Source organism: Petaurus breviceps, unplaced genomic scaffold, assembly GCF_028583685.1.
Source record: "Petaurus breviceps papuanus isolate PSGF00001 unplaced genomic scaffold, PetGlider_PUasm1.0 229, whole genome shotgun sequence".
NCBI classification, from domain to species: Eukaryota; Metazoa; Chordata; class Mammalia; order Diprotodontia; family Petauridae; genus Petaurus; species Petaurus breviceps.
Window position 1 is genome coordinate 14,738,943 of NW_027185903.1, and position 10,089 is coordinate 14,749,031.

Below are 10,089 nucleotides of genomic sequence, written 5' to 3' on the forward strand. Positions count from 1 at the left end.
ACGGTAATTCAGTCAGTGTTGGTACTTTTTCCATTTCTCGTTTTTTAAAGTTAATTGTTTAAAACTAGTATAATTGGAACTGCTGTAATCACACAGATTGTCATATCTTGACCCTTCTCATTTGGTATTGATTTTGAGCTTTGCACTAATCAGTCAGTGATCTGACATGACACAGACAACTGACTCTGGAAAGAATGTTGTATCATTGTAAGATGTAGTCAGGTTCCTTTTTGTTCTGTTGTTTAAGTGTTTGCCTTTGAGGCTCTAAACTTATGATTTAAAGTTATTTAGAATGTAGAGTTAAAATTCAGCTTTTGTATAAGGGGAATATTTTGTTGAAACTGAGCTTACTTACCATGAATGTTCCTAGACAATAACTAACTTGATGACACATTAATAATGCAGAAAAATAAATATAAGTGCACCAAAATATTTTTCTAGTCTTATGAGAGGAGGGGAGCAAGTGTGTATCTGTTTGGTAAGAGTCAGTTATTGAATAATTTCAAGTTTCTTAGATCCTGTGATTTTTGCTTATCATAGCAATCATTGGATTGATCATCTTTGCCACTTTAAGATATTGCACCATATTATAGCACTGGGTGTGCATTATAGGCCCTAGTATTCATGTGACATAATCATTGTTTATTAGTGGACTTTATTTATCTGTTTTTGTACTATTGTTTAAGGAATAAGGTCACTAAAATATACCTTTTAGCAAATTTAGTTAACATCACATATATATATATGTATATGTATATGTGTCTATTGCATTTTTTTCCAGTTTACAAGAATTTCTCCCTCCCTTCCCCCACTGAAAAAAGAAAAAAACCATTGTAGCAAATATTTAGAGTCAAGCAAGGCAAATTCCCTTGTTAGCCTTGTCCAAAAAAATAGTTAACCTCTTTGACTTTTAGTTGTCTGTATTTTACAGTATGGATGTGAAGTACTTTTTATTTAGCTAGATTTTATTTTGGTGAATAACATGCAATATAGTACATGAAATAAAACTTTGTCTCTATTATCATCCTTCAGCTGTTCCTCAATTTTACTTAACTCTGTGTTCTCAATTTTCTTTCTATTTAGAACATTCAGTGAGATAAGTAAAGCAGAGGAACTGTATAACTTGTGCCAAGAACTTTGTAGTGATCTTGCTCAGGATCTACAGAAAGAAGGACTTAAGGTATTTCATTTTGCTTTGTTGTTCTTATCTAAAGAATAAGATTCCACCCTCTAGTATAGATTGGATGAAGATGTCGATAAAAAATGAATACCAGTGAGGAAAAGTTCTGAAAAACTCACCTTTCTACTGTTTGGTTCCAGCTCAGCCTTGGACATAAAATGCAGACCAGAAGGAATATATAGTCTGAGTTTGGGTCTAATCCAAGACAGCCAGTGAGGGAGTTAAAGACTGGGGGGTCTGGAAGGAGTGAGGTTGGGGACCTCAGCATAATTGGAAATTTAGGTCTGCCCAAGAATAAACCTGATTCCTGAGGATTAGACCCTAATCAACTGGGGTTAGGCAAGACAAAGATTAACATAGATTGTTTTCTTTATCATACAAATATCCTATGGAATGGGATTTTAGGTAAGGTCTTATTAGCTACACTGGAAAGATGCTTCTGTGACCCTTTTACTGAGCTTTGGGGAACTTCTCAGTGAGAAGATCCCTCTTGGTGAATTTGTGCCAGAACTCTTTCTCTCCCACATTTTGTATGTGTCCCACCCTTATTCCCCCCCCACCCCATCTCAAGGAAAATACTGATTAAGAAAAAGGAGAGAAGAGCAATGAATTTATTAAAAGTTCCAATTTTAAAAAAAGAAAAACACATTTGAGGATATGTCCTAAATAAATACTGTACCCCAGAATGAGAATCTTTGGAAGGAAAGAAATATATGTATATATGAAAAAAAAATACCAATTATGGGTCTCCAGTTTTGTTACAATCTAGACTTGAGCAAATCCAGACTAATATGTATATACCTGTTTGGTTTGTTTTACAGGGAAAAACAGTTACAATTAAGCTGAAGAATGTGAATTTTGAAGTAAAAACTCGAGCATCTACTGTAGCAGCTGTTGTTTCTACTACAGAAGAAATATTTGCTATTGCTAAGGAACTTCTAAAAGTAGAAATTGATGCTGATTACCCACGGCCCTTACGACTAAGACTTATGGGTATAACACTTTTCAGTTTTTCCTTACTTTGTTAAGCTAATATTATCAAGTAAGAAATAATGATGTTGTCAAATGAGATAATATTTGTAAAGTGCTTAACATAGTGTTTGGTACATAGCAGGTGATTAATAGATTTTTCTTCCCTTGTTCCCTTTTACAAAGTAATGAATTTGGGAATGTTTTGGCCTTCATGTTATGTTTTGTTTTGTTCTGTTTTTTCTGTAAATTGTTTAGATTGTTTTTAACATTCTACTACCTTTTATCTTAGTTGCAAAGCATGATGTTCAATGGCAGTTGAACCAGCAAACTCCTTTCTTCTTTGCCATAAACTACACTCAGAAATCCAGCCAACACAATAATGTGCTATTCCTAAGCAAAACTAGATAAAGAGAGAGTCTGTAAACTTAAATACATTACTAATACAGGAAAAAACCTGAGTACATGTCCTCCTTGCAATGTGTCGTCATCATTTTTCATATCTAAGGGTAGCACACATTTAAACAGGATTGAATAAAGTATGATAATTGAAAAACCAAAAAAGTTTGTACTTTCATACCCACTCAATGAAGATATTATTTCACATTTCTTTATTATATAAGTGAGTAAGTTCCCAGTTAATAGGAGTCATAAAAGAGTATCTTTTGAATTAATGACAGTTTTTGTCAGGAAATATTATGCCAAAAAAGGTTTATGTTTCATTGGAATTAGTGCTTTGAAGATTAAATTAATTTTTATGGCTATTGGTTACATTCAGGTGTACGGGTATCAGGTTTTTCCAATGAAGAAGTCCGGAAGCATAGACAAAGAAGCATTATTAGCTTCTTAAAAGCTGGAAGCCATGCCCTAGATCCAGTTGGGTCTGTGCCAGAGAAAAATGACCAAGATCAAGTTATGAAACCTCCAGAAACATCTCCCAAGGAGAGTTTCTTCACTAAAAAGCGGTCAGAGATGAGTTGGAAACACCAAGACATCTTTAAATGTGAACCTGAGACTAAACAAGACTTCCAAGTTTCACAGCCACCCAATCTTTCAAAGGAAGAAATGAAAGAGGATTTAGAAATATCAGAAAATGTAGATGACTATCAGATCTTGACCTGTCCTATTTGTTTTAAGGAACAAGGAAGAATCTGTTTGGAAGCACTTAACAGGCATGTGGATGAATGTCTCAGTAGGACACTGACAGACTGTGACACCAAAATGGTGACTGTCCCACAATCACAGTCTTTTTGTTCTGAAGCAAACCTGGATTTAAAAACCCATAAAACTACAGAAAGCCCTTTAGGAGATTTTGTGCCTTCAGTAAGTGTAAATGTGCTTTCTAAAGGAAAAAGTATGGAGACATTAAACACAAGAACAGGGGATGAGCAAAGCCCAAAACAGTGTTCTAGCCTCTGGAGCAAGTCTTCTCTTGACGAATCTTTCTATCAGAATTATCCCCATGAAAATGAAGGATATGATACCAGATCTTCAGGTGGGCAAACAGCCCTCCAGACCTCTTTGCCAAGAGATAAAACATTGGTGTGTCCTGTTTGCAACTTAGAGCAAAAGACTTCTGATCTGATGCTCTTCAATAGTCATGTAGACATTTGCTTAAATAAAGGTCTTATCCAGGAACTAAGGAAGGACAAAGTTAGTCCAGTTATGAATTGTCCAAAAGAAAATTCTAAAAGTACTGGTAAGTTTGCTTTTAAATAATTTATTTTTCTAAATGTTTATATCCTTATTAGTGGACTGAAGCCATTCAGTACAAAGTATATCCAATTATAAAGGGGTAGTTTGTGTTTCCATTTGAGAAAATATAATTGTGCTACTCTGAGTTTGAATGGATTTGACACTGCTATTGTTTGAACTTTGGAAAAAGGACTTGGAATGTGCTTAATCAAGACCAGAAAGAACTGAAAGCCCAGGGATTTAAGGAACTGTTGAATCTACCTCAAGAGGCAATACCTTCAAAGTACATTTACAAAGGCAGAGTGACAAATTGCACAGTCAGGAAGCCTTTCACTGATTTTTGGATGTTCTCATCCACTTCAAAGTCTCCTTTTTTCTGTACTTATACATAATTGCAGCATACAATACAATAATGTGCAGTATTTGGTTTAATATAGAAAATCATTTCTGCATCAACAATTGTGCTAAACTAAAGAAGAAAGAAAAGGATGGCTTATATGGGGCACAGAAGCAGTGGCTGGCCAAATTTCTATAAGAGGATTAAATAAAATACTAAGTCAGCTAGTAAAATTATAAAGAAATTGGGATGGGAGCTTAGTTTTCATTGGCAATTGCTAATAAAAACTATGAAACTTACCAGAAACTTTTGTCTTCTTTAGTCATCTTCAGGGGCATTTTTGTTTTTCTGAAGTTTCTTTTAGTTTTTTGACAGACTCCTTCTAATAATATTTAAATTACTCATTTTAGGATTTCCTAATCTGTTTTTGTTGTTTCTGTAGGGAGCTCTGGAAAAATGCAGAAGACTGTGAATATCATAGGAAAAACAAAAAGGTATGGTTAATTTAATTGTTAACAAAAATGGTCAAAAACTGGCCTTAGCACTGCTTCATAAGAAGGTGTTTGACTCTTTTCTGTAAAGAAATTAACATGGTAAAAACAAAATTTAGTTTTCTAGAAAGCTGGGGAGGGAAAAATGTGTCCTTGTCTACATTTCAACTAAGTTTATGTTCTTTTGTCTTCCAGACCAGGATTGATGACCCAGAATTCAGCATCAAAGAAAACCAAACCAAACAATTCCAAATACACTATTGATAGCTTTTTTAAATGAACAACAAGAATTTTATATTAGAAGAGGTCATTTCTTAACTGAGTATATTTTAAATTCTTATTTTAAAAGTACAGATTGATTCAATGAATGCAAATGACTTGATGCTATAATCTTCTGGTATGGCTATCAGTAATGTTAAGGTTATAAATTTGTTTTGGCAGGAACCAATAGAATGTGTTTATTTGTTTAGGGTACATAAATAAAATCACATTAGTTGTACCTATGGGCCCATTAAGAATCAAAAAGCTGCTTACTCATTTTGCTTATTAGCCTTTTTAAAAAATATATCTTTCATCCTTTAGAATAGTGAGAACATTGTCAAATGAGGACACTTGACAATGACAGATGCTCTCTGCAAGCACATAGTTCACTTTTTAAATATTTAATCCTAAAATTGGAAATAGCTGTATTCCCTGGGAGCGGCTAGGTGGTGCAGTGAATAGAGCTTCGGCCCTGGAGTCAGGAGGACCTGAGTTCAAATCCAACCTCAGACACTTAACACTTACTATCCATGTGACCTTGGGCAATTCACTTAACCCCAATTGCCCAGACTTCCCCCCTCCAAAAAGCAAAAAAAAAAAAAATAGTTGTATTCCCCTATTTACATAGCAGCTCAGAAGAGCAATATCTTATTTTATCACTTCTAACTCTTTGTGTATTAAAAAATTCACTTAAAAAATTTTTTTTAAGACTAAGCCTCCCTCTCCTGCTTTGGCTAGACATGCAGGGGCTACTCATAGACCTGATCCCACTATTGATTGGCATGGGATCTTTGACCTGCTCTGTTTCTGACATAGGCCAGTTTGAGCCTCCTTAGGCAATCTGGTCTAGTGTCCATCTGGCCCCTTCTCATCACTCCCCCTCCCAGGAGCTCACTATGTTGACATCAGACTTGGTATGGATACTTGGTTGGCTCAGTCCACTGTAGCAGCTCAGAACTCCAGAGCTAAAGGAATCCACCGTATTAGTACCCCCAGCAGGGATGGGATTACAAATATGCACATGTAACACTTTTATGAGAAATACTTAAGATAAAATGTACAGTTGTAAAGATTGTGGTATGTACTAAAGCTCTGAATTATGTAAGACTTTAGTTAAATTTTAATTAATATTTATAAACTAATTACAGTATATAAAAATGAATAAACAAGGTTAACTTATTGTTTAAAGATGAAAAAAGTAATTGCTTTACTTTTTTACTAATAAAAATTTCAGACTTTGTTAGGGTTTATCAAACTAAATTATTTTTACTTTTTGCTACTTTGGGTAATTTTCCCCCCAGGTTTTTTCTGTGGTTTTTTTGGTTTTGTTTTGTTTTGTTTTGTTTTCCCCATGTTTTACCTGCATATATTTGAATTAAATAGGGATAACATATTGAGATCTTAAACATAACCTTTGAACAAAAGCAATAAAATTTGACCTCACCATAAATTGAAATTTGTAACTATTAGGCTAAACATTTATTAACATTCGAGTTGGCTTGACTTTATAACTTTGAAAGTTCACCACAGCAAGCTTGTTGTTGAAACAAGCTCACAAAGCAAAATGATTTATACCAGCCTTGAGACAGTTTGTGCAGTGTTGTGCTGCTGTGGTGCAGTATTCGATGATGTTTCATTCTCTCTTCCTCAGTGGTGACAAGGAAGCCTTCATTTGAATGTAGGTAGGATATTACTCAACAGCAATAGCATCATGGTGTTTGTGGCTAGAGAGTCATCCTCAAAGCCCCCTGTGACATATGCTGGCTTTATAACCATGAAGAAAGTCACTTAACTTCTCAATACCCCAGACAACTGTCTTTAAGATTGCAGAGAAGGTGCCACCCTGCATTGTTAGAGAAAGTTTCCTCACCTGGAAAATTTGTGTATCAGTGAAATCTCAGGTCTGCTCTCTATCCTTATCATTAACAGAAACTCTAGTATCTCAAAATTATTACTAGAATATCTGGTGTTCGTATAAAAATTCTAGGAAACCTGGACCCTTCTGGGATAAATGTCAACTTAAAGAAAAAAATCGATCTTCTAGAAAAACCCCAAGAACAAAGAGCTGGTGTCTTAATAAAGTGAAAGTGAGATACAATTATTGATCTTTGTCACCTTTTATCTTTGCTCTCTATCACTTTCTGAGACTGAACAAAAGGAAAAACAGTGTTTTTCAGATTGATTATGTAGGATTTCTATTTCTTTGGGCCTGTTTCTGTATTGGTAAAGTCATAGTACATGGTAGAGTCATAGCTTTGATGCATGACCTTTGATGTACAATCTATATTTTCCTAACTTTCCTTACTTTGACAGTAAACTACAATTGCCTGAATTTTGAATCCTGATACTTGCTTTGTATAGCCGAAATTCCTGACCCTTATGTTGATTCTTGAAATTTGTCTGGACATTGTATCATGAATTGTTTTTGATCATTAAAAACAAAAACTTATTTTGATTATTCAGAGATGTCTTCTATTATACTTAGTTTCAGCCAGAAGCTAAAACAATGAATAGGTCTTCCAGGGTAAGTAAAATCTCTGGTTTTAACCACCTTAGTTGATGTGTACTATAGAATCTGACATCATTACATAGCTAATCCCACTTCTGACCCCTTGCTTTCAACACCACATAAAATTTCTAATGATAGAAAATAATTAGTTAAACTTTTAAAAAAACTCACCCTCTTTAAAAAAAAAAAAAAATAATGAACTTTAGATACATCCATAGTGGTAAAAGGTAAGAGTTATTATGACAACTGTTTTCAGTTTTTTGCCAGAATAAGTTGGCATGCATCAGTAGTTCTGTTCTGAATAGCTTTTTTTCATAGCAGACAGAAGATATACTTTAAATACATAATGTGTTTGGGGTTAATTAAAAGATGCAGAAAGGTAAAATCTTTCTTGAACTACATAGGGATCCTAAGATATCAATTAGAATGCATATCATTGGGGCGGCTAGGTGGCACAGTGAATAGAGTTCCCTCCCTGGAGTCAGGAGGACCTGAGTTGAAATCCAGCCTCAGACACTTAACACTTACTAGTTATGTGACCTTGGGCAAGACACTTAACCCCAACTGCCCTACCTTCCCCCCTCCAAAAAGAAAAAGGAAAAAAAGAGAATGCAGATCATTGATGGAAGTCAATGTGATGAAAGTTATCACCATTTCAGAATTCGAGACACAGAAATTGATATGAGCCTAAACATACATTGCTTTTCTGTCATTGGTTTTTAAAAACTAGAATTCACATGGGTCTGAAAAAATTCCAAAGCTGTGATTTTAAGTATTTTGCCAAAGCTTTTTTACTTTAATTAAAAAAAGTTATTTAACATTTTATTTTTTTCCTCAATTACATGTAAAAATAATTTTAACATTTGTTTTTTAAAATTTTGAGTTCACGGTTTTTTTTTTCCTAAGAGGCTAGTAATTAAAATAATAGAAGGCAGAGTGTATGTTTGCTTTTATTGGTTTCAGTCTTTAAAGATTAAATTTAACATATATGAGACATTATTAAAATTAGCAGAGAAAGCAAGTAAATTAGTTGAGATGAGTTATTTTGTGAAACAGAAAAATTCTTAAATAAAACAAGTGTATTATAAAGTTTTCACATGTTTGACACATTATATTTATTATATTCATGTAAAAGGAGGTATTAGCGGCCTATAGGTAAGGTTCTTAACAGTAAAAGTGATAGGAGATTACTTCTCACATTATATAAAGAGCATATCAAAAAGTTATGTGTGTGGAAAATAAAATAGGAAATGTTTTAGGATTTGGGGCAGTTCTCACTTTATGTAAGTGAACCAAAAAGCGATTTTTATATGTAATGTGAGTTTATCCCCATCGACTTCACTTAGCTTATATAACAAAGGCATACACAAAATATAATACCTTTATGCAAGTCACAAAATATACTAAAATGCAAATGTATTCAATATGGTATCATGATAACAAAATGAAAGGTAAAGTTAATGATGAAGTTTTCACAGTACTGTACAGTGTACAGTAAAATTCACATAGGTATGAAGTATGTTTCCCCTCCCTTCTCACTGCACTTAGCCTTTATTAGTGGTGGTTAGATATGCAACTTTTTTTTATGAAGCTATCTAGAGATGTTTGGACCGTGACTCTCTTTTTTCCCCTTGTATATTCAATTGATAGCAAGCAATATTGTCCTTAACTGGTCTTTGAACTTTTACTCTTTTCAATACAAGAAAAATATTATGAAATTATTCTGCCAACTGTTTTGCTGTGAACCTTTTTTGGTTTGACCTCACCCTCTTTTCTTCTGCAATCTTTGCAGCTAGCAGCTCAATTGGATCCTCCTTCAGAATCCTCAGTCAGATTTCTTTCAAAATCCTTTACATGAAGTTTGCATGCAAACTTACATTAAGTGAAAACTCTCTATATTAAAAGTGTTGCATAATTTCCCCAAATCTCTTTTTTCTATCCAGTTCTGGGCCCAGTTTCATTGTGTCTCTGAAATACCTATCCAGGCTATACATACCAGTGAGTTTGTATGTATGTATGTATGTAGTGTATATATACATGTTGTATCCCCCTGATAGAATGTGAACTCCTCCCTAAAGGCAGGATCCAGGTTTTTTGGTCTGTATTCTCAGCTCCTTGCACAGTACCAGGCACATAGTAGTTGATTAGTACTTGCTGAAAGGTTATTTGGATGGGCTGCCAATCTAACTACATGTCAAAATCTGGACAACATACATAATATTTACTGTTGTTTGTGTTATGTACACAGACAGATATAATATACCATATAGCATGCACAGGTATAAAAGATTAGACAATTAACATGAAAAAACTATGAAATAAACATTTACTAAGCAATAAATTCAAAGTCCATTTTCACCAGTGCCAGAATCTTGGTATCATAAAACTTGAAATAGACTTCTTAGAGAATGAGGTTTTTCTGGTTACATGAACTTTCTAGATCTCCAGTGGTTAACTTTTATGCTAGGTTAGCTAGGTTATAGTTCATTACCACTGCCCAAACTATTTTTTTTTCATTTTATCCTTTATTTTTCATTTGATAAGGACAAATATTCCAAATATAGTGTATTAGAGGTATAATTATTATAAATAACTCAATGTAAGAGGAGCTTAAAACCATTCTACATAGAATAATGCAGCTTTTTTT

General features: G+C 33.9%; 1 protein-coding gene across 6 annotated transcripts in view; it reads left to right on the forward strand.

Annotated features, from left to right (window-relative positions):
• The window catches only part of POLK (DNA polymerase kappa), a 119,702-nt gene extending 112,311 nt beyond the window's left edge, over positions 1-7,391 (forward strand). For 5 of the 6 annotated variants that reach the window (XM_069096242.1, XM_069096241.1, XM_069096245.1 and 2 more), the window contains 5 exons: positions 1,084-1,180; positions 2,002-2,173; positions 2,928-3,848; positions 4,624-4,675; positions 4,868-7,391. In XM_069096242.1, coding sequence (XP_068952343.1) covers positions 1,084-1,180; positions 2,002-2,173; positions 2,928-3,848; positions 4,624-4,675; positions 4,868-4,952 — 1,327 coding nt within the window. In that variant the 3' untranslated portion in view covers positions 4,953-7,391. The remainder of the gene's footprint in view (positions 1-1,083; positions 1,181-2,001; positions 2,174-2,927; positions 3,849-4,623; positions 4,676-4,867) is intronic. The other variant, XM_069096247.1, reaches the window with a different exon arrangement.
• Positions 7,392-10,089: the final 2,698 nt, after the last annotated feature.